General features: G+C 35.6%; 3 protein-coding genes across 3 annotated transcripts in view; 2 read left to right on the top strand and 1 right to left on the bottom strand.

Moving 5' to 3' along the window:
- Positions 1 to 211: 211 nt before the first annotated feature.
- On the bottom strand, positions 212 to 7,730 carry LOC120418467 (odorant receptor 45b-like). The gene is made up of 4 exons (XM_039580902.2): positions 7,593 to 7,730; positions 810 to 909; positions 666 to 755; positions 212 to 612 (listed from the first exon to the last, which is right to left on the bottom strand). Exons 2-4 carry the CDS (start codon positions 885 to 887, stop codon positions 331 to 333), a joined length of 450 nt encoding a protein of 149 aa, XP_039436836.1. The 5' UTR covers positions 888 to 909; positions 7,593 to 7,730; the 3' UTR covers positions 212 to 330.
- An 848-nt stretch (positions 7,731 to 8,578) lies between these two features.
- LOC120418465 (uncharacterized) lies at positions 8,579 to 14,390 on the top strand. Its single transcript, XM_039580900.2, has 8 exons — positions 8,579 to 8,596; positions 8,716 to 8,816; positions 8,878 to 9,222; positions 12,991 to 13,082; positions 13,147 to 13,316; positions 13,409 to 13,498; positions 13,554 to 13,707; positions 13,761 to 14,390. Exons 3-8 carry the CDS (start codon positions 8,882 to 8,884, stop codon positions 14,141 to 14,143), a joined length of 1,230 nt encoding a protein of 409 aa, XP_039436834.1. The 5' UTR covers positions 8,579 to 8,596; positions 8,716 to 8,816; positions 8,878 to 8,881; the 3' UTR covers positions 14,144 to 14,390.
- Positions 14,391 to 24,083: 9,693 nt separating this feature from the next.
- The window catches only part of LOC120418452 (SHC-transforming protein 1), a 32,848-nt gene continuing 31,634 nt past the window's right edge, over positions 24,084 to 25,297 (top strand). Inside the window, exon 1 of the mRNA XM_039580875.2 lies at positions 24,084 to 24,905. The gene's annotated coding sequence lies outside the window, so the exon portion shown is untranslated. The remainder of the gene's footprint in view (positions 24,906 to 25,297) is intronic.

Below are 25,297 nucleotides of genomic sequence, written 5' to 3'. Positions count from 1 at the left end.
GCTTTTTGGATGATTTTGAATAGGCTCAAGGCGATTTAAAAAATACCCAAAAAACAAGAATCGAAAATTTTGTTTTTTGGACCTTTTGATTGTATGTTTTGACGTAGAATTTCTCTCAATTATATTTAAATAACAACATGTATTTTTTTCATGATATTCAGTTTACTCTTCAACTATAGTTCAAAAGTACATCAAAATGAAAAAGTTCAATATCCATGATTTGTTAGTTAAGTTTCGCTTGTCTTGTTGGAAATTTATACTTTGTTTGCTTAATGAAAATAAAAACGACACTTTTTGTCCAAAATTAATTGAAAAATCTTTAAACCATTCTTAATTATGCTTGCGATTGTCAAGCTTTCTCATTCCACCCGACACCTGTAGACTGACATTTTCGCGTGAATTGCCACCACTCCTGAAAGTCAGCAGCAGCGTCAAAATTGTGTAGATTATTCTCATCGCTTCCACAAAGGTGGGCATGTTCAGCGGGCAGAAGATCAGCGATAGACAGTTGGGCTGCTGGGCAGTTTGCAGCATCAGTTGGAGCGATTTACGATTTTGACGTGACCACTCGTACCAGGAAATGTTGTAGATTTCTCGTTGGAGCTCTTCTTTCTGAAAAGTTTTTGATTTGGGGTTGGATATTCTTTGAACAGTAATTGTTATACCTTAATTTCAAGAACTGTTGGTACGAGGCAGAATATAAACAATTGGTAGGTTATAAATATTCCAGAGCCATATCCTGCGATCCATGAGAGCTAGAAATTGTCAGATTAATAATTTGATTTGTGGTTGATTAAATTTCAACTCACCTTTACAATAGCATACACAACCAGAACAATCGTGAATCCAAGAGTAGCAAACAGTACGAAAAAATATCCTCTGTACATGTTCTCAACCGTTCGAACAAATCTAAAATTTAATATTTTTCACTAAGTTTTGTTTAAAACATGTTAAAACTTACTTCAAATGTTCTTCATGACGTTTGACAATTTCCATCAAAGACTCTTGCAACTTGGCATCAGTTTGCTCAATTTGAGTTCCAATATTTTTGATTTTGATGATCAGCAAATCAATCTGATTTACGGAGCTAAGCATTGTCATGAAATAAATGATGTCAAGCCCCATATATTCACAGGTTATGAAAAGTGACAATATTAGTTGCAACGTAAAGTTACATCCATAACCAAGCCACGAGTTACGGTCAATGTACGGGAACCAAAATCCAAAAGTAAGAAGTTTTTGTCCTGATAACAACGTTAACATTAATGGGCCCAAAATCATGGACATGCTCGTAATTGCGTAGCACACCAAAACAACTTTCATCAATACATGCAGCATTGTGACAAAGTCCATCAGCACTTTCTTGTGATTTATGCATTCTTCCTGGTACAATTTTTTCGTGTATTCCTGGATCCACATCAGATCTTGGCGATAGTAGAGATGAGTGAAAATTTTCATCGAAGCTTGTAGAAAAAGTCCAATTGTTACGAAGCAAAATATCAGATCGTCGATGTTGTGACGAACTTCGTACATCGTGCTCACAGAAACGAGTAAGAACATCGTAATCGAAATTAGTGTGCATGTTAAGTTTACTGAAAACTTTTTGAAATTTTCACTCAGCACATCTAACCCGGACACTCCAGCCACTCGGTTTGGAACAACCAGTACACTGGCGTAAAATTCGGATGGCTCTTTGAAAGAGTGTTGAAAAACTTTCAATTGGCTCAGCTTCCTGATGTATTCCATTATGGTTAGGCAAAAGGATACTGTTGCTTCTTGAATAGTTGCGTTTGGATTTAAAGTAAAATTTGAATTGAAATGTAATCGGATTTCTCGATTGTAACAACTGGTTAACTTCTCATAATTATGTCAAATGATTATTTTTTCATTTGGCCTGATTTTAATACATTTTAACGTAACTTGATTACTACTACTTGCTTTAACAGTTAACTTTCTTCTAACTTTCATTAACTTTCATGAGTTCCATTTTCCTTAAAATCAATGACCCCATAACTCATCGCGATTGATGACCCCAACGTCAGTGCTTATTTGGTTCCAATAGCTCGGTGAATCGAACAGCATAAATCATCCACCTCCAACCGTGGATTTTATATTGCTCCATCATCGTAACATTGTTACTTTGCTGCAGCAGTGGAACCACAACAAAACGTTCACCCACCATGTAAAATCGATTATCTTATTAGATTTATGTCGCAGTTCGATGTAGTTCGTAATATCGCGATTTGTTGTTTCGCGTACCTTGTCCTTTGAATGCCGACTTGATAGGATTTAATAAAGCTTTATCTGTATTTTTTTTATTATTTGTTGAAATTTGTTGAAAAGAATAACAACATAGAACATATCTCTTTACATATCTCTAAAAAGAAAATCTTGAAGAAAAATTAAGACAAATGTTTAGAAAAAAGCAACATTTTAGAAGAATAACTTAAAAAACCAAACCAACTTTAAGTTTTATTTTTATCAAAACGTGGTCAACAGAAGGTTATTCGCAACCTTGTTCTGTACAGCAAAAGTGCAAGGGAGTTTATTTTTGGCAGTTTTCGATTGCTTTTGTTTCAAAACTACATTTTGTTATGGTTTTGTACTGCATAATCTGCAATCAGTTGGTTACACTGTGTTTATTTTTAAGTACTTTACTGCCCATGTACGCATAAATGTCCCATATGCAAAAACAGCAAGCTGATAAAAACGCATTTAAAGTGGGTCCCATACATAAGGCTACGTGTTAAGTTTTCGCAAAAAACTGGATTGCCTCCTGATTTCTAGAACAATTTTGAATCAAACTGCATCATTAACTCAAAATCGATTAAAATGCATATGGGACATTTATGCGATCAGGGGCAGTTTAGAGGTCTTAAACCATCTATGTTGGACCTTTCAAAAATGAAGCAGAAATTTGGAACATTTGAAAGTGTTTATATTGGAGTACAGAAAATTAATCAATGATGATGGCTAGGCTTAGTGATTTTTCATGCTCGAAAATTGCAAATTTCACGGGGACCTCAATTTCAAAACACAAATTTTCACGCAAATTTCGCGGAACATGAAAAATGTTAAAATAACTCTGAAAATCTTATGCTTAAATCACAGAAACTACTTCTTATGCTTCATTATATATTATTCTTCAATAAAATAAAAAAAACTTCACTTAATTTGAACGTGACACAAAAAAAATCTCATCATTTAAAAAAAAGTTTCCACCTGGTTTATAGATGAGCTCTATATATTTTTTGAAACAAAATGTAGGGTATGCATTTTCTAAATGACTGAACTGCTTTATTTAATATTCGCCTAGTAAAGCTAACAAGTTTTCGCTGATTTGCTTCAGTCTTATCATTTCACATTTCATTAAATTTCATATCAAAGCAAGATTAAACAATCTTGTTCAGCCAAAATGAGTAAAAAAATGAGTTTTCTGCGACAGTTAGCCCATTCAAAATAATTTTTAAAGAGATGAAAATCTCTGTCAAACACTTAATTAAAAATCAATGGGCAAAATAAAATAATTTGTAACAAAATCGAAATTTTTAATTCAAATGAGAACAGAAAACAAAAAAAAAAAAGGATTTTTTTTAACTTTCACGGGAATCATCCACCCAAATAATCAAATATTGTTAAAATTAAATAGGACTCAGAAAGATCTGAAATGTTTTGAAAAGGTGATTTAAAAGATAAAAAATACTCTTCATTTTATTTTGAATACAACAAAGCTGGGTTATTTTAATTTCTATTGAAACAATACCTTTAAAATAAAATAGCAGCTAAATGTTTATTACAACGAATGAAAATATTACTAAATTTAGTTAGTTTTTGAAAAAACTGAACAATTCTTCAAATGGTTCATATAAATTAAATTTCAAATTTTCAAATTCGGTTTTATTGGTGAATAATCAGATACAATAAGTTCTTTTGAGGTACAAAACAGAGTTTTGGAGTTCCTTTCAGCTGTGTGTTACATCATAATCCATTTTGGAACAGTTATTGCTTGTAAATAAAGGTGTTGCCAAGAGTAAGAAAAATTAAGAAAAAAAACTTAATAAACTTGCTAGGAAAAGGGGATAGAAATAGAGAAAGCTTAAAACTAGATCACAGTTTTTTATCCTTTATAGATGTGCTTAATCATTAATTCCCCGAGGGCTAGAAATTGCTCCGCCTTGTTACGGCAGCTCCGAAACCGCGTCATCATCTCCCCCGCGAGAGCAAAGAACTCCGGCAGGGTAAAGAGATCTTCCCCGGTCACTTCTTGCTGGGCCGCATTGCCGCTGCCGGCAGCGACCACGCTGGCAAACGATCGCCCCCAGCCAGGAGGGAACGCTGAGCTGTCCGCTGGAACCGTTCGCTGGCCAGCTGCAGGAACGGCTGCACTCGTACTTCGCTGAGGAGGGTGGGACGCTGCTGCTTTCTTCTTCCTCTTTTCCTGCTCCTCGAGGTAGGACTTGCGCGCGACGCATCCGCGGTAATTACCGGTATGGTTACCGCCGCAGTTCGCGCACTTTACGCGCGGCTTGGTTTGTTCTGCGTTTTCCCCCAAGTCCGCCTTTCGTGGCAGTGCGCACACCTCCGAGAGGTGTGACTCACCGCACTTCACGCAGCGGGGCTGGAGGTTGCAGTTCCGCGAGCCGTGGCCGAATTTCTGGCAACGGTGACATTGCGCTGCGTCCGTCGGATTTTTGGAGTAAAACCGCCAGTTTACCCAAAAACCGTCCAACGCCTTAGTCCGCCGCAGGTCTTGAATTTTGACGGTGCCGCGGTCGAAGTACAAAAGGTACAGTGTGTGTGTACCTGTGACGGTTGTCTTCCGCGAGAGGACTTTTATGTCTCGCGGCGTTATTCCGACACCCGAGAGGTGCTCCTTGAGGACGGAGATCGGGCGGTCTTGATACCCCTGCAAGACGACCTTAACAGCTGTCTTCTGCACGGGGTCGAATGTGTAGAACTTGAAGCTTTTACGCTTCAATTTCTCCACAACCAGGTCGAAGTTCTTTTGGTCAAATGTGAACACTTGCACTGACGATTTACCTATTTTGAGGCAGTACACGAGGCCTTCCAGCTGCTCGTCAACATCGTCCGCCAACGTGTCCAAAACGAAAATTGGTGGTGGTCGTCGTTCCTTTGGAGTAATTACTTTTTTTGGCGAAATCACTTTCTTCCGTGCACGACCATGGTCGTCGTCGTCGTCAGTAGTGCTACCGTCGGTGTTGTTGTAGCTGCTTTCCTCGTCACTCAGTCTCGCGAACTTGTTACTAGTGGGAATGTTGGCGGATGTTGAAGCGCCATCGGTCGACAGATTGCCGGAAGTAGCTGAACGGAGCCTTATAGGGCTGCGGCCCTGGACACGGTAATTAGGGTGTAATAACTTGGGGTCAAATCCTTTGGCGCACACACTCCCCGGCGCGATGGCGGACGACGCGGCGTTGGTTTGTTTACCTTTTTGCACACGGCCGGTAGACGAACTTCGCGGGTTTTTCGAGGCCGCACTCGAACTGCCACGGCCACGGCCGGCCCTTGGCATGCTGTTGGAGCAAACTCGCGGCGAATCACGGTAAATTACGGCGAAAAATTTCGACAAAACGATGGAGCACTGAGCACTTGACTGCTGCTTGCACTCGTGCGTACACGGAGGTGACATATAAATTAAAAACTAATAAAATTTACTTAAATAGTCTTTATGGATCACATATTTATTATTTTGGTTAAAAAAAAAAATGATTTGAAAAAATGATAAATTTCACGAAGCCGTCCACGAAATCGTCAAAAATCACTAACCCTATTTTAGTTACCAGGGTATTCACTCGCTTAACTTTACAGTAATTCATAAGATTATTTTCATTTCTATTTGAGTTTGATAAATTATTTTGAGAAATATCGTTACAGTTTCACACAAACATACAATTTCACGGGATTTCGCGGAAAAAGCCAAATTTCGCGGATTTCACGCTGTCCGCGATATCGTGAAATTTCACTAACCCTAAATGGCTATGAATAAAGTCTACTTTGGGCATAACATATGCGTTGCGTATACAAAGATTCTAACCAAATAATAAAATACGAACACTCATCATCATTCATCGGAGTTTGTCTGACAATTCGATTTCATTACATATTTTGTACATTTTTTTCAAGTTTTGAAATTTTCTAAGGTTTTAACGCATTTAAGTATTTTATGCATTTTAATTTTTTTTTTGTTATTTTTATGCCATTTCATTGTTTTGTAGTATTTTAATAAAAATATATAATATTTGTAGTATTTTAATAAAAATATTTAATAAAAATATTTAAAATCGTGAAAATACTTCAATTGCAGTATTTTAAGTACTTTGAGTATTTTAAGTATTTTGATTAATGTTGAAAAAAAATCACTTCGAGCGAATAACGATTGCCTGAAGAAAGGCCCTCTGAGTATGCTTTGATCGTTTCTTTCTCGACTGACACTTGATCGCTGGCTGTGGCATAGACGAATACAAATTTCAATGATTGGGTTTAGTCGCCAACTTGCTGGGATCTGATTATAATTTTCCCCATTTAACACCAGCAGTCATCATCATACAATCATCGTCTGCACTCTTGACGAATGACAGCTAGTCGTGGCAATTTGAGAATAAAGATTATTCTCAGCAGTCTTATTCGTGAGGTGTAACAGGCAGCGATTAATCGCCAAATTAATCATAGTCGTCGGATTTTCAACACTGATTTTGAGTATTTGAAGTATTTTAAGTATTCTAAGTATTTTAAGTATTTTAAGTATTTTAAGTATTTTAAGTTTTTTAAGTATTTTATGTATTTTAAGTATTTCAAGTATTTTTAGTTTTTAAAGTTTTTTTTAAAGTATTTTACGAATAAATTAAATTAAATGAAGCATTGACAATTTAAAGCTATTTAAAACTATGAGAACAAAACATTAAAAAAAATGCGTTGCTTTCCAAATTTAATGTTCTAAAAAGTGCTGTTTCTATCCAGACTGTAGTCCCGGTTCGGCCCAGTTGACGGTAGACTATGATTTCACTATCATTCAACTATCAACCAATAATTATCTGACAGTTTTGAAAATTTGTGAACCTATTTGTTAATTGCTACGTCTTTTGTCTGTGGTTTGAATTTATGAAAAGTGTAGTTCATTTTCGAACGTTATCTAAACATTTCAAATTTTCTTTCATATCCTTACAGCGGATCCAAAAACGCGCCATGAACAAACCAATCAAAAAGCGGTCCAAAAACTCGAAGCCCGTCGTGGACGAAATCGAGGTGGCGGGCAAAAACCTGCGCGATGAAGCTTTGAAGTACATGAAGGTAAGCAAGGCCACGCGCGAAAGCTCAAACTGGGTTTAGTACAGGATAAACGGTACTAATGGGATGTCCTGTGGTCTCTTTCTCTTTCCATTGCAGGTTCGAAACTTTTACAAAGCTTTGGGGCTTTATGATCAGGTGAGTTCTAAAATTTGATTTGAAGTGGGAGGGGTTGTTTTATGATGTTTATTTGATTGCACCATTAGCACTCTATTTATAGCGAATTTCAGGTGTTTACCCAAATAGAAATTCTCTTTCAACCGGAAAAGTTCTAAAAATATCCTTACCATTTCAGAGCTTTCAGCCTTCGCACCAACCTGTTGATTCTAGGAGCGCATACCTTCGTTGGAAATTCAAATTTAGTACGTCGTAGCAAAACAAAAGTTAGAGTGCGAAATTCTTCACGTAGTCAGTAAACAACAGTTTTGGTTGCATGCCTTCGGTGTATCATTTCCGTTTGCACAACCCTTTGGCGGAAAAAATAAGACTGCCAATCACGCGAACACAGTCAGACTCTACATATTTCACGGTGCCATTTCCATTTACTGGCAGGGGTTGTAAATCATTTTCAAACAAAAAACTTGTTTGAACCCTTTTTTGGTCTATTTTTTATTTTTTATAAGATTTCTTAAAAAGGAGTCCAACATCTTTTACAAAAATATTCTGGGAAGGTAAATTATCAGTAATAATAAAACACAAAATGTTGCAAATTCAATTATAAACTTCGTTTTTTCCTTAATACAATCAATATTCAACATATTATGGGCCAAATTGAGTTAAGAACGCTTTTTTCAATTTCAATCCTGATTTATTTAATAAAAACCAAAAAAACTCCATGCATTATTGTCAGTCTTTATATGAAAGAAGTTTCAATCTTGTCGTGCTATCTTGACACACGCTGTGTGCGACAACTGGCCAAAGCGATTTCAGTTCAGAACGCGTTTGACACACGTACTTGCCCGATTACCGTAATCCAACATTTCTTTTCTACATCATCTTACATTTGCGATAACAAAAATTTATGTGATAAAGGGTTATTTGAATCAGTCTGTAGAAGGGTTGATCAAACTTTTTTTTTTACTGTTTATAAATTAAATTGATACATAATACTTGGACTTGGAACCTCTGGTTACATTCCACATGTAACGGAATGAAATACACTATTTGTTATACCGCTTTCAGGTATTTGTCGAAAGAATTCCCGTTTACAACTGCTGCTGCTCGCTGTTTGCCTGTTTTGCATTCCTCGATTTTTCGCCAGTCTCTCTCGGAGGCCAGGACACTCGGTCATGTGGGTTTTATTCTCCGATTTTTTATTTCTTCTCGACACAAAAAAGGGAACTTCCCTTCCCATTCCATGACAAATCGATTATCAAGAGTGTTTGTTTCCATGACTCTGCGGCACCCGAGGTGTTCCAACAGCTCTTTCACTTCTCGTCGAGTGTCGGGATTGAAAGTCAATAAAAAGTTGAACATTTCTCCGTCGGTCGTCCGTACATTCCGTTGGTTAGGTGTGCCATTTCCGGTTGGTAAACTGTGTCACTTGTGCTAATTAACGAGAATCATTTCAAGGGCAATGAGCAAATCGGCCGTCACGATCCTCGGCGGAGACGACGAGCTGCTGCAGAGCTTTGTCCGCGTGGGACTGCAGGACGGGGACGACGGAGGTCACCATCACCATCATCAGACGCACAGCGCCAGTTCCGGCGGGGGTGGTGGTGGTGGCAGCGGAGGAGGTGGTAGTTCTGGAGCTGATCGAAGTGGTGGTCATTCTGGGCATCATGGGGGACCGGGACCGACTACCCTCTCGGTGCCCCATCAGCTGAGTCAGCCCAAGCTGGAGACGCACCTGGTGAGGCAACATTCGGAACACTTTTCCGAGGTCAGTGATAATAAGAATGCGCCGCGGAAGTACAGGTGAGTTGGGGGTAGGGGTAAATGAGGGTACAAGTGAAACAAGTTTTTGGTTGGTTTGGATGGTTTAAAGAGACATGTGACCTGGTTGAAAAAGAGGTCAAACTACTGGGACAATAAAAAAAAACATCGATCGAGATCATGAAGGCACAATAGACTTGAATACGACTAAAACCATGAACATTTTGTTAATGCTTGTAATTCTGAAGATGTCAGTAACCCAAGCCTAAAAAAATGCAAAAACTGCTTGCACATTCTAAATTCATGGGGTAGCATACACTGTAAGTAGAAATTCAGTTGCATGTAAAAGGCCTGAGTGTAAAATATGTTATGTATTATTTTATGTTATTTTATGTAATATTACACACAGAAATATGTACCCATCTGAATGGGAAACTTACATCGCTGAAAAGTTAAACTCATGTTGCTTGAACTCTTCAACGGCTCGATATCTGTACAAGCTAAAACGCAGTCATCTCCTTGTGTAATTGGTTTTGAAGTATTGTTTTATGTAAAAAAAAGGTGATGTGCATGCTTTTTTATGTAATTTAACAACCGTATAATTTGCATACCAACCTTGAAAAAAAAACAATTCAACTCGTAAAAACTTGAAAAAAAAAAACAATTTGCTTGTGATATAACGGACCTTCTAGTGTATTTTCAATGGGTATTTTGAATGGAAATTTTCCACAATGATATGTACATGGAGAAAAAAAAGTTCCTAAAATCGTGAACAAACGTTCATGAAAATGGGAACCAGGAACAAAGTGTTCAAATTCCATGGTACATTTTTGAAAAACGTACCATGACATTTCGTCAGCTGTGTGCTATCGTGTGACATAGACCATTTTGGTCGAAAATGAGTTAATGATGACGTTTTGCTATACTTAACAAACACTACAAGATGCTTTAACCCGATTTTAGAAACTCGCTTCCGTTTCCCGGATATCGCAATACAAACTTGTGGCATAGACCAATTTATCATCAAAATGATTGTGCACACTTGTGACACGTCATACATGTTGTTGGAAAATGTGGAAAATTTTTCTTGTTTTTCACAAATTTATGTACACACACACTTTCTAAAGGCAATGCAATCTTTTGTTTTTGAAAATATACTGATTAAGTCGGTTAAACTATTGATTTAAGCCTATTTTAGTTTGTATGGGAATTCTGTGCACACTTGTGACACGTAGTACAATTTTACTTTCGAAACACACTTGTGACACGTGCTTTTCAGATTTTTGTTTACATAATTTACTGTATCTTTTAACTGATGTAACCAAATTAGTTGAAACTTGGAGCGTTTGTTAAGCGATAGCATACGAACCGATTGCTTCAAAAAGTTTGGCTCTATCATTCATAATTTTGAAATTATATAGAAACAAACTTTAAAAATCGATTTTCTCGAAAAGTACTAAATGGTCGTTGTCACAAGATAGCACACAACTGACGATTTGAACACTTTGTTCGTGGTTCTCATTTTCATGAACGCTTGTTCATGATTTTGGGAACTCTTTTTTCTCCGTGTAGAGATTTGATTAGGAACAATTTCTTTGCCCGTGGAGATATTTTTTTTCGGACGTTCAACGCAATTTTAAATTTATTGAAAAAAATATTCAACCTTTTAGCATTTGATAATTTACAATGAACATTTTTAGATTTTTTTTTCTGTGAAAACTTGATTTTTAGCATCGTTTTTTTAGTTCTTGCTATTTAAAAGTTATTTATCAGATACAAATCAAATTTAAAGGAAGTGTCGTTCATATCTGAAAAAATATGTTCAATGAGATCAGAAAACTATTAAAATTTCTTTTTTAGACATTTTTAGTCCGACCTTAGGGTGCAAGAATAGTATCTTGATACTTTACAACGCAATTTTAAATGTATTGCGATCTTTACATTTCATCTCTTTTTCATCAAAACAATTACAGAAAAAAATTTGTGATGGTTTTTTTTTGTGAAAACATCAATCATAAAAAACATTTGTTTTAGTTCTAGCTATTTTCAAGTTATTTAAATATCTTTAAAAAAATCAAATTTTAAAGTGATGTCATCCATTTCTGAAAATTTTGTTTTGAATAGATCAGAAAATAACGTTAATTTTCTGTTTTGGACATTTTTAAAAATATGTTTTTAGTGTGTGAATAATTCAGCCATCATTTTTTATCGATTATATTTTAAAAACAATTGAACCAATTTTCATCATTTGGACACTACCTATTCATCTTCTTCAAAAAATAATTTTGAAATGTATTGTGAAAAATCTTAACTTAGGTTTAACCTCAATATTTATTAAAATCCATTAAAATTTTATCAAATCCATTAAATTAATAATTGTTAAAGGAAACACATTTACAATTAGTATCGGATAAATCATAATTTTTGTAGCATAAATATAGTATTAGTTTGCTTCAAATAAAGCAAACAAACATATAAAAATCCCGGAAAACGTATATTCCCGGTCTAAAGAATTAAAGAATTAAATGATATCATTCCGTGCTTATTACGGACATTATAATTTTTACTAACTTGTGGTCTCGGGGTGGACCACCACCGAGACCACTAGAACAACGCGTAGAATTTAATAAAGAACTATAAAACACGTTTATTCAGTCGCAAAGATAAATACAGAATGGGGACCGGAAGCTGGGAGTGACATCGCATTGTTGTTGTTGGATGACATCGAAGAAGCTGTCAGATGGCTGACAGTCATGAGCCACAGGTAGCAAGCGGTTACCAAACCGACAGTGTTCCCAGGTCGCAACAATAATGTTGGTGGAGTGAATCATTAAGATAAATTCTGTCATTAGATCCATTTTGAACGAATGAACACGATTTGCTGTTGTTGTAAGCGCGAGAAGTCTATACACTCGCCAAATAGTACTTTCCTCTCGTTTTTCTACAAGAGGACTATCCGCTTGATCTTAAACTTTGGGTGTAGCTTCGACAGCTTTCAATCGTTGTTGATGTTTTTGGGGCGATACGAGAAAGTGAGAAGGCTGTTGTTTTCTCGCATTCTCTCTTTCACTCTCCTCTCAAAATGAGAACAATGTTGCCAGTTTGTTAGAAACAGCATGACATAACAGTTGCACAGCATGACATAGCAGTTGCACTTAAGCAGCAACTTCAGCTTTGGACAGTGCAGTTGAATAAGTGCTGAAACGCATTTGCAAATGCTGTTGCGTGACTAATTAGCAATAGAATGCCAATCTGTTGCTGATTTATGATTATTTGCTAGTGCTGAATAGTTACTTGCGTACACACGATTTTCAAATTATTTTGTTCTAGCTGCAACGTCTGTTGTCTGTGTTTCTATGTCGTTAAAGTTTTCGATTTATTTTTCAAATCTGAATTATTTTGCACTCTTTTGATATTTAAGCCAATTTCGCGCATTTTACATTACTTTGGTTGACAATGTTGTCGACTTTTCAGTTGAATTTATGGATTAAATTTGTGTTGACGAATGCTTTTAAAATGAAATGTGTTGGCCTGATTTAGCATTTTCCTTAATATTCAGAAAGTTGAGTCATTTGGAACGAAATTATTTACTTCAAATTAATGTAATTAAATTTCACAAATCCAATAACATAACTTTTTTTTCCTAATTTTATTAAATTCAGAAAAAAATCGATGCTGAAATTAAAATGTGTGTTGTTATCAAATTCACGTGATGTTCTTCTATATCAATCACTGAAAATTTTTAAACTTGTCAAGCTATTCTTAAAAAGGACAGAGTTTTTTTTTTTAAATAAACCTTTTAATTTATAGGGATCTCTTCAATGAACCAGTTGATATGAAAAAACGGCGTTATTTCGATGAGGTTTACACCGATAAGGATCGCGCAGCTGCTGTTAGCATTGGTGAATGGATGATGAATATGCCAAATTAAATTCTGTAAAATAAAATTTTAACTTTCATTATCAGGAAACTACGACATCAAGCAGAACCTGCTGAACAAACGCCGCCAGGAACGGCATGAGGCGCTCCAGCTGCCCGGAACGGACACCGAGGCCGACCCGGGAGCCATTCTGACGCTGGGAATGCGTGAGATCAAGAACGGAAATCTGGACAACGCGGTCCACTTTATCTCCAAGGCACTATTTTGCACACAATTTTTATTTGTTTTAAGATTACTATATTGGGGCATGAAATTGAAGCAGAGAATAATGCTTTTTTTGTGTTTCAGGCTTTGGAGATGAACACCAATGATCAGAGTGCTTTGGTTGCTAGGAGCAAGTGCTATCTTCAGCTCGGAGAACCTGCTAAGGCTTTACAGGTATAATTTTGAATTTAACTGAAATAATGTTATTTTTTAAATATATTTTTTGTAGGACGCTGAAACTGCTCTTCTTCTCGATAAATCCAACATTAGAGCAATTTACCAAAAAGCTGAAGCTCTCTACTATTTGGGTCAATTTGAGCATAGCTTGATGTTCTTCCACCGTGGATTGAGACTTCGGCCAGAACTAGCCAGTTTCAGATTGGGTAAGATTTCCATATTTTTTCACAGCTTTAAACTTGATATAATTTTTTTTCAGGAGTCCAAAAAACCCAGGAAGCCATCGAGAACACCATCGGCAGCAACGCCAAAAACCAACCTCCCCCGGCCCAGAAGAAAACCCCTAAAGTGGACAAACCCAAGTCCGCCAAAAAGCCGGTTCTGTCCCGGGAAGAGCTGGACAAGCGGGCCGCACGTCGCCTTCTCGGAGATCTCTACGTGGACAAGGAATATCTGGAGAATCTGCTGAAGCACCCGGACCTGAAAAAGGCCGACGACAACTCGGAGGGCATTTCGGAGTTTGCCAAGGACGCCATCAACTTCCTGAACAATCGGCAGGAATTTTGGCGCCAGCAGAAACCGTGCACCAGTTTGAACTCGAAAAAGATTAACGGAAACAATGGTGGGCTGCCGAGATGGTAGATTTTCAAAACGCCAATGTGTAGTAGTTTGTTTGAAGAGTTTTGAGTAGTACAAATATTAGGGGAATCACTTTCAGATTGTTAGAATTTTTGGTAGTTGCGCATATGCTTGTTAATATGAAGAAGTTAATAATTAAGCACAGTAAGGTTCTAGAGGTTCCAGCAACACAAATACTTCAATATAATATTGTCATTAAGCTTGGTGTTACTTATTTATGAAGTCGTCAATAAATAGATTAAACATTGAATCTTTGTTTTATTTTTTCGAAACTTGCTTTTGCTAAAAAAAATGTGGCAGGAATAAACAGGAGCTTTATTTATTATTTCTATAAAATGTAGTTATTGTTTATTAAATCTACCTACAAAATGATTTTTTAAGAAAATAAAATTATTTTAATAGGCATTTTTGAAGCTTAAAAAATGCTATTTATTACCAGGCTAGATAAAGTATGATAATAATATTGATACTACAGAATTAAGTTGATAACTCAAATTTTAATGCCAAATCAACTTTTCAACTTTCGGAAGTTGCGTTTTTTGCATCCCTTGGTATTTGGTTATTTGACTTGTTTCATATGACTTTGCTAATGTTAAAAAATTACATTTGAGCAATTTCAGCCCAAAACAGGAATTTTTTAGGTACTTTTTTCTCGACCCTCTCCGATTTCAATGAAACTTTGTAGACATGTTATCCTAGGCATATATAAGCCATTTTTGTGTATTTGGAGCCAGTTACACTCGATAGGGCGTAAGTGTTTTAAATAATTTTGTATTTCGTAATTTAAATATTGCGTTATCTCGAAGCAGTTGCATCGTATCAATAAGTGGTCAAAGACAAACTTGTAGGAAATTGGACGGGCTTTCCGAAAAAAAATACACTGAAAAAAAAACACTACACTTTTATGAGATTTTTTGATTTTTAAGTTTAAAAGTCAAATTTGAAGGTGAGCCCACGATTTTTTTTCGTTCAAAATTTGTGTGAAAAAAAGCCTAAGATGTTACAAAATGACTGACGAAAAATGCAGAATGGAGCAACTCACTTAAAAAAATACAAAAATCGTTTACTGAAACTGTTTTTTGAAAAGTGCTTTAAAAGTCAAAATTTTCAAAATCCGAATACGGGAATCGATTTTTCTGACAATTTTACATAAAAGTCTCCATATTGACCATTGAACGAAAAAAAATCGTGGGCTCACCTTCAAATTTGACTTTTAAACTTAAAAATAAAAATCAAAAAATTTCATAAAAGTGGAGTGTATTTTTCTTTCAGTGTATTTTTTTCGGAAAGCCCGTCCAAATTCCTACAAGTTTGTCTTTGACCACTTTTTTATGCGATGCAACGGCTTCGAGATAAAGCAATATTTAAATTAAGAAATACAAAATTATTTAAAACACTTACGCCCTTCTCAAATGTCATTATCGAGTGTAACTGGCTCCATATACACAAAAATGGCTTATATATGCCTAGGATAACATGTCTACAAAGTTTCATTGAAATCGGAGAGGGTCGGGTACAACCGATTCCCTATTTGACATGGAATTGCTCATTTATATTTACTGCAAGTGAAACATATTATGCACTTTTTAAAAATGTCTTGAATTATGCTTATTCATCTAAATAAGAAGGCCTATGAAATATTTTTGTAACAGACAAAGAATGTGAAAACAAAGCAATAAATTAAAAAAAGTGCTGAGTAAATATGATAATCACTAATTTGCGAAAAATTTAGGGCAGACGTTGTAGGTCAAGTAAAATATTTTTAAATCAATTTTTTTTTACAAAAACAAAAATAATACAATATCGGGGAATTCGGAGCAGTAGTGCGATAAGAGACTTTTCACAGTAGATTAAATTGATATTTCGACGCCAACATTTCAAAAGGAATCATGGACATTTTTCAACATGTTAGAATATTACATATTTTAAAAGTACTTCTAATAAGCTACCAGCTAAAGTTACTAAGCCAAAGTCTTCAAGAAAGTTTGTTTACACACGTAATATAAACAAAAATCGCAGGCAAGCTGCCTTCTTCAAACCACTTGGACAGTTTTTTTTGATATTCTTGACCTTTTGCAAATTTCTTAAACGAATTCTTACATAAAAATACATGTTTTATCATGTCAATTTTCTTTTTTTTCTAAATATTTTATAGAATTTAAATTGAATTACATCGTGAAAATATAAATGCTGGAAAATAAATTTTAAAAAGTTAACATTTGCTTATTGGGGCCATCCGAATGCCTCATGGATACTATTTTTTAGGGTGTGGGACATTTCGCCGAATTTCGTTTCGCCAAATGGACATTTCGCCGAAGGTCGTTTCGTCGAATTTTTGTTTATCTTTAATTTTAATCTCTTTTTTTAATTCGGCGAAATGTCCATTTGGCGAAACGACCCATTCGGCGAAACGGCCTTCGGCGAAATGTCCATTCGGCGAAACGACATTCGGCGAAACGTACCAGATTCTATTTTTTGGTTGATTTTATCATATATTTTTAAAGATATTATACCATCCATTCAGCCACTTTCATTCTGATTTGATTGATTAACTTTTTCTTGGCAGCTCTAAGAAAAAAATATATGTAACAATCTCGGTAACAATACTCTTTTACCGACCATAAACTTGTTCTAAAATTTGATAAAATTCTTCACAGAGCAATTATAGCGTTTAAGAGGTTCTTATTTTGTGCACGATTACGGCAATTATAATTATAATTTTATCGGGTAACAAAATCCATTCAATTCTAGAGTTTTTTTTGAATGGGCCCTATAAACATATGAAAGACAAAAGCTTATAGGACTTTAAAAAAACTTTAGAATTAGACTTTTCACCACCATCTGAGGCAAATCGAGACTTTTGAAAATGGACAGCAGTTTTGAGAGCTCTCAATAGCTTCATTCAAATTTGGAAAATTCTATCAGAAACTGATCAGACATATCAAAATATTCTGAAAAAATGTTATAATTCTCTCCATGGGTCTCAATTTTCCTCAGATAACGGTGAATAATGTTTTTTATATTGTTTCTTATATTGTTAAATACGTCCAAATTACTTCTTTAAGGCTAGTACGCTGATCGGAAGGAAAGGGGTCAAGAAACAGCTTTACGAACAGCAGAACAAAGTAGAGAGAGCGATTTCTTGGGGCTTTTCTTCACCCTCTCTGACTTGCTTGCGCTGCCGCTGCTGCCCATTTGATTTTTGACGTAGACTTACGTCTTTGTTGAAGGTACTGGGATGCCATTCCATAAAACCCGGGCCGAAGGCCCTGGAATATTGCGTCATCCGTCAATCGCTTATATCTTCCTTCCCTCAAATCGAATCGGCACGATTTTGGTTCCATTCGATTCGAAAATTATTCAGCAATTTGCTATTAAATTTTCAATGTTGGCAAAATAGTTTTACTATTGTAACAACTCAATGTTTTAAAATGTTTTCAAAATGCAGAGATTTTGCAAGCAAAATGAGCGCTTCCCACTCACGGACGGGAAGGTCAAGTACCTATTTCGAGGGGAAAATCACACAAGCAGCGCGACCGGTACCGGTCGCGAAAAAGGAGGGGAAGTAGCGGGCCGAAAACATATATAAGAAACTGCGCCAAATTTCAGACCATCATTCACGTCTCAGACGTCGGACCGGCAGCAGCAGCAGGAAAGCTCAGCCCAGAGCAGCAGCAGCAGGAGAGAGAGGGACCAGAACTGCAAAAGAAGCGCGCATCGCCTCAGTGGCGTACTAAGGGGGGGGCGGGGGGTGCGGCCCGCCCCGGGTGTCACCCATCTTGGGGTGACACCCGAGCTGATGGGGTGACTCCTGACTCGGACGAAGAAAAAATATATAATTGACCTAAAATATGTTAACAACAAATCATCAAGTACTAACTAATATATATCATCCTTCTTAAACAAAACATACAAATTAAATTTTCTGAAACATTGATTTTAGATGGGGGTGACACCCAAAAGTAACAATCATGTTTAAGAATATGTTTACATAGTAATGATGAAGTTAAGTATTAACAGTTAGTAAATGAGCATGTTTATATCAGACATATCCTGAAGACTTCAAAAATTAAATATTCAGGGGTGACACCCGATCATCAAATAAAGAAATTTTGATAAAGATACTAATATGTAAGGGGTGTCACCCCTATATTATTAATGAACAAGCTTATAAAAAGAGCTAAATGGAAAATGTTCTCTTTAAAATTTGTTCTTGTGACAAACCACTCTTGAGTATGATTTTTTTTTAAATTTTCTCGGAATGTAGGTTTATTTTTGTTTTCTTCGGCAAAGTTCCAATTGGAAGCAAAAATTAAAAAAAAAGTCACTTTAAATTGAAAAATTAAAAAACAACTGTTTGCTATCGAAATTAGAAGCTTATAAAAGGGTGCAGAAAACGGCAAATTATTTCAATGGCAATTAGGGATGGAGTAATCGCCAAAAAATCTTCTCCGCTTGCGAATTTTCATCACCCGGGGCCGAAACACGTAAAAGAACATACATTTTTACAACAAAATCTAAAAAATAAATTCAATCAAAAATTACATCCGAGATATTTATTTTTTGCCAAACAATGCAAATTATGATGTTTTTTTTCTAAATTCAGTGTTTTATTGTGGAACATGATCCAAATATTCTTTTCTAAATCTTAACGATTTAACTGGAAGAAAAAAAACGCTTTTTCAATAAATAAATGTTTCAGGTGAATCTTTATAGGCAATAATGAGATATACAAAACGATCTGAACATTACCATTATTTTCTTTTTCATTAAATTGACAGAGAATATTTCTCGTTTTTTTAAAGGTCCAATAAACCAAATTTTAAGTTTTTGCTTTTTGGGTGTTCTTGAAACCGACTCGAGTTAGGGGTATTAATAATTTTGATGTGAAATTTAACGAAAATTTCAAATAAGTACGAAACATCAGAATTCGTTTCCTCAACAACATTGATAAGGATTTTGATTTTTTTTTTATTAATAATGATTAAAATTTGTATCTCCTACTTCACGGAGAAAAAAGAGTTCCCAAAATCGTGAACAAGCGTTCATGAAAATGGGAACCACGAACAAAGTGTTCAAATTTCATGGTACGTTTTTCAAAATCGTACCATGGGATTTGAACACTTTGTTCGAGGTTCCCATTTTCATGAACGCTTGTTCACGATTTTGGGAACTCTTTTTTCTCCGTGTTGTTAGAAAGTATTGATTCCAGAAAGATACAAATGATTCGAGATATTATTTGAAAAATATAGATTTAAAAATATCGCCATTTGTCAGGTTATTTTTATTTTGTTTATTGATTAATTATTTTTGTTTCAATGATATTGTTTTATCAAACTTTCCCTCGACCGAGCAGTAACGCCCATGTTTGAAAATTTTATTTTAAAAATTGTCAGGCAGCTCCGAAGGGGGGGTTCACAGAATTATGATTTTAAAATAAATAAAATTTACTTTTTGAATATAGGTAATCTATGTTTCAACAAAGGAAATTTGAGTTTCCCATTATTTTTCCATCACTTATATTTTTTTAACGTTTAATAAATCTTTTAGGTATTAAAATGTAATTGTAGTTTCTCATTTTTGGATTAAATTTCATATTTTTTAATATGTTTGTTTATAAAAGCAAACTTATTCATCATTTTCCTAAACAACTTCATAGAAGAATCCTAAATGAGCCGGATTCCACAATAATCATAAGACCAGCCCGCGGGCTATTTGTTGGTTCGCATTTGCAAGTCTCTGCAATATAATAATAAAGAATAAAAATGCACCCATGCCAAAAACGTTGGATATTTGAACAAATATCCTTAATTAAACAATTAAAAAAACAATTAAAATATATATAAATTAACGAAACATACAACTACTTGTCACAAAAACCATTTTGATATTTTTTAAGGTCACATGAAATTTAGTAAAAAAAAAACAGATTGCGCAATCTTGGCTCGTATTGTTGCCGTGCTTCTAGAATATATGAAAATCCTTGTGTTGGGATTCGTTTTTTTTTGTTTAAGATTATAGTAAATTTTAGAAAATCAAAAACACAACTTTCAATTATTTTCTATTAAGCTTTTAAAAAACACAAATAGGTTAAATTTTTCAATTATCATTGAATATCATTTTTATTTCTACCAATATTACCAAATTTTATTTGTTCATTTGAAAATCAGTTTTTTTTTATAATAATAAAATTACAAATACAAAAATGCGTGAAAATCCATTCAATACCTGAGGAGAGCCATTTAAAAAAACTAAGTTGACTCCATTCTTTTTATGAGTGTTTTCAAGTCATGGCAATATTGATATATTGACAAATATTGACAGGTAGATTCTTCAGTCTAAAGAAAAAAAATGTTTTCTGATAACTGTAAGATATTTTTTGTAGAATTTAAGTCCATTATAATTGTTTCTTAAAAAAAACTAATTGATAAAAAATTCATAAAATGGATTATTTTTTTTAAATACATGTTTAAAAGCTTTAAATTATTTCATAAAATAAAAAAAATATTCCAAAAAGATTCAGAACTCGGAAATGTCTTTAAATGTTAATCGAGACGTTTGATTTGTTTTAAATTGTGCAAATATTTTTGATGTATGATATCTCATCCATCGAAAAAATGAGAATTGAAAAAAATACGGTTTACACTGAATCCAAATAATTGAGCTATTTTTCCTCGAATTTTCCTTGAAAATCAGAAATGAGTTTCATTCATATTTTAATTTTGAAAAAATATGCTTTTTGAAACGAAATTATTTTTCTAAATTTCAACAAAATCAAACAAAATATGAATGAAACTAATTTACGCTTTTCAAGGAAATTCGAGGAAAAATGTGTCAAGTATTTGGATTTATTGTTAACCGCATTTTTTTAAATTCTGATTTTTTGATTGATTGATTGATTGATTGATCCAAGATTGATCAAAAATATTTGCAAGTAAAAAAATAACATGGCGATTACCATTTAAAGATATTACCGAGCTTTGAATTTCTCCGGAATAAATTTTTAATTTATAAAATAATAAAAAAAATGTTTTAAGGATGTATTTAAAAAAATAAAACCATTTCAAGATTTTTCGAAGAAACTAATTTTTTTAAATGAACAAATATATTTAAAGCAAAAAAACGAAAAATTAAATTATTGGTTGAAATAAAATAAAATTCATTGATAATTGAAAAATTTACCCTTTTGTGTTTTTTCGGTTTTAATTTTTTTTTAGCGTTTAAAAAAAACTTGGAACGATGTTTTTAATCGCAAAGAATACAGATTTGATCAAATTAATCGTTGATCAATTGTTGGAATGTTAAAAAAACAAGTGGAATGTCAGTTAATCTGTTATCAAAAATTTCAATTCAAGAAACCCTAAGTAAAAAAAATGTTTCTTTTGATCTGCAGATCTTGAAAAAAAAAACTTAAAAGTGGCTTATCTAAAAAAATACGGAAAAATATTTTGCTTAGCTATTATTTATTCGAATTCTTATTTTGCTTGAACTGACAATTATTTTAGCTTCAAAAGATTTTGGAAAAATATGGAATAGAAGGTTTTTTATTTTTTTTTCATAAAATTATTTTTATTAGGTCCTTTTCGGTACTGGGACCTGGTTAGGACCGAGTCGGCTTTTGTAATTACATTTGACTTAATAATTACAGAGGATCTTGTGTGTAAATGTTAGTGGTAGGGAGGTTTTTTAATTACGGCTATACATTATGTATATTAAATCAAATCAGACTGCTTAATTATTTTTTTTGCCTTTGGAAAAAGGTTCATAAAGCTTGAACAAATGTTATGTCTTATAATTATTTGTTTTTATTTCGTTGTTAATCAAATTAAAAAAAATATTTATCTTATGATTATCAGTTAAATCTTAACAAAATTTCTAGAGAATACTAATACCACGCAACTTATTTTTTTTTCAAAATAAATGTTTGATTTGAATGCTGATTTAATTTTACGAATTCTTTAATCTCGTATCGAACAATTTTCTGAAAATGAATTCATCATTTATTATCAATGATCATGAAATGCATAACGGTTTACTTAAAAATTTAATGAAATTCAAATATTTTTATTGAGCGTTTACTAATTTTTAAGCTTTCTAAATTTTAAGGAAAATGATTTTGATTTTGATGAAAAGAATATTCTGTTTAAACACTATCAAAACGATGAAAATAATGTTTTTATTTTAATATTTTTTATTTAAAAAAATCTGTTATTCATAACGAAAATCGCCGAGCTGAATGTTATCTTCTTTTTTGAACTAGTTCTCTGATATAATGATTTCGATAATTATATTACGTGTATTTGCATATGAAAAAAAAATCAAATTATAAACGCTTTTTGAAAAGTCGTTGCTCTAGTATAAAAAGTATAATTTTCATTATTTGAAATATTTGTTTTTTCATATTGGAAGATTTTTGCTTATTGCAGAGTATTATTTAGAATAGCAGTTTGTAATAAGAATTTCATGTGGCATAAGTGTGGGTTTAAACCTAGAAAGGGGGTGTGAGGAGGGAGGGGGGGGGGGGGGTGAGGGGTGACACCGGGCAGCCCGCCCCGGGTGTCACCCGGCCTTAGTACGCCTCTGCATCGCCTTCTCGTCGTCACCGTCAGCCAGTTGCCTCTCGATGGCCGGACCGTTTGGATCTTTCGTGGTAGGGGGTGAGGATTTCCCAACTCTTCGGAGTTGCCTCACTCCCCGTCCCTCGTCCCACCCGGGACGAGGCAGCAACAAGATGAGGCACGCGCCTGCTGCCGTCTCGCCGAACAGTTGCCTCTCGTGGGTCAAGCCGTGGTTGTGAAACAATCAGGAAGGGGGTGAGAACTTCCCAACTCTTCGGAGTTGCCTCACTCCCCGTCCCTCGTCCCACCCGGGACGAGGCAGCAACAAGATGAGGCACGCGCCTGCTGCCTTCTCGCCGAACAGTTGCCTCTCGTGGGTCGTTGTTGTGAAACAATCAGGAAGGAGGTGAGTCGGTGAAATGCCTTTCAGGAACTAGTGTTGGTCTTCGGGGGTGACGGATTGCACAGCTTTCTGAGGCTGCTCCCCCCCCAACCCCTCTCTCTCCCCCACATGCTACCAAACTTTCATGAGGTTCGCGAAAAAATCGTTTTTCGTTCTTCTCTCCTCCATTCGATGTTTCCATTGTTTAAATAAGGCTTTCTAGTCAAAGATTTACCAATACATTGAAAGGAAGGTTACATGGCAGTTGCGGTCCGATTGAGTTGATTGGAGTGTGTAAGTTCTGTCTTGTTGGGGGGTCCATCTCCCATTTACGATCTTATTCCGTTAATGTATTTCAAGTATCTAGCTAATTCTTCAAAATTAAGATATGGAAAACTCTATGTCCACATCTCAAAACTTTACGTAGTCTACGCCATTCCGGTTATGTCTGTGACATAACTACTTTGACTTTTTTCTTGACCGGTTCCTTCCGAAGTGCGTATACCGCTTTAACCTAAGAGGATTTGTGGATTTAATTTTTAAAAGGTTCAAAGACATAATGTCTATATTCAGCGAATCCTGCTAATGCTTTATACCAGCGATTCTCAACGGGGGTACCGGGCCTACTTGATTTACATGGTAGGGGGTACCAGCCTAGAAGAAGGTTGAGAATCGCTGCTTTATACCAATAACCGGTGTAGTGAGCGGGTTACACTGAATGTTCAGATTATTTTTTTTTCTAATAACCCACGTCCGATCCCACGTCTCACCGAACATGGGACATCATCAAGCGTTCAAAATTGCACACTTTACCTTCAACCCCCGTTTCCCACAACATAACGGCCATTTTGAATCGCACACCATCACAAAACCACCCCTAATCTGACACTGGCTCCCGGACCGTTTGCTATAAAAACATTTGACATAATCGTTTGACAGCTCTCACTCACACATCTCGTGCAACCATCAAACCGCACACACACACTCACACCTTCTCACAGTCATCCACGAGAAAGAGCGAAGGGAAGAAGAAAAGTTTTCCAAAAAGTTTGTTTTCAACATTCCTCCGCACAAACCAGAACCAGATCGCTTCTAAGCTTAGTTCGCATTGTAGTGTAAATTCCGTCGCGAATCGGCCGCGAGTGCAGAGTGTCCCTTCGGCTACGTCTTCCGGCAGGATGTGTCCAACGGTGTAGAATCTGTGACCGCCCCCTCCCCACAACAGCCGAAGAGTCCGAAACGCGCAGATTATTTTTGCGAGGAAAAAAAAGGGCAAAACAGGGCAGAGCCTTTCGGAGGATTTTTCCGCTGTCCCCGCCGTGTGCCACCACCCCAGCAGCAGTAGCAGCCAGGTGCCAACGTCCTCCTTGGTGTGTTGTGGCCAGCCGACAGGGGGGTCGTCCTCAAAGTTTGTGAGGGAAGAAAGGAAGAAAAAAAGGTCGTCACACCTCGATTTTGACAAATTTCGCGCTGGGCAGCAGCAGCTTCCGGGAAAGGATATCGCGGGGGAAAAATCCGGGTTTAGTCGCGACGTGGGTCTTCCGGGTTAGTGCCACAGTGTTAGGAAGTGCAAATGAAGTGAGCATTGCTTTCAGACAAATTCCACAAAGAAGTGATTAGCAAATTCATTAGAGTTTGACCAGAAGCGAAAAAAAGGAATATAGTAAAAGCAACTAAGCTAGTTGAAGCGACTTAAGCAGTAGCACCCATACAAGCACCAGCCAGCAGCAGCGGGCCCGAGAACGAAAATTCTAAATTTTACCAAGTGATCTGAATGTGTGTTGTGTCTCGTGTTTCAAAGAATTATATTATTCCCCTTTAAAAGGTAATTTCCTTCCTCGTAAAAGAAAACAACATCGCGATAATGTTCCGGTTGTTCCGTTTTGCTGCTCAAGATTGGGTAAAGTGGTTCCGGAAGAGGCGAGTGGTGTCACACCAGCCCCGTGTCAACCACCCACACCCATCATCGCGCAGTTTGCGGCAAATCTCTTTGGATGGTTTTGGGGCTGGGAAGTGCAATCGATATCTTTACTTCTCCGCTTTGGTATTTACTGCATCGAGCGGTTGTGTTGGGTGGTGGTGCGGATGTTAGATGTGGGATGTGTGTCGGCAGCATAAATGAAAACACACTCACGATTCTTGGTGTTTGATATCAACTTAGACTTGAACTTGCGAAGATTGAAAAAAACTTCGAGAATTTGATTTCTAGAGAAAACA

Source organism: Culex pipiens, chromosome 2, assembly GCF_016801865.2.
Source record: "Culex pipiens pallens isolate TS chromosome 2, TS_CPP_V2, whole genome shotgun sequence".
Classification (NCBI taxonomy): domain Eukaryota; kingdom Metazoa; phylum Arthropoda; class Insecta; order Diptera; family Culicidae; genus Culex; species Culex pipiens.
This window is presented reverse-complemented; position numbering and strand designations above follow the sequence as displayed.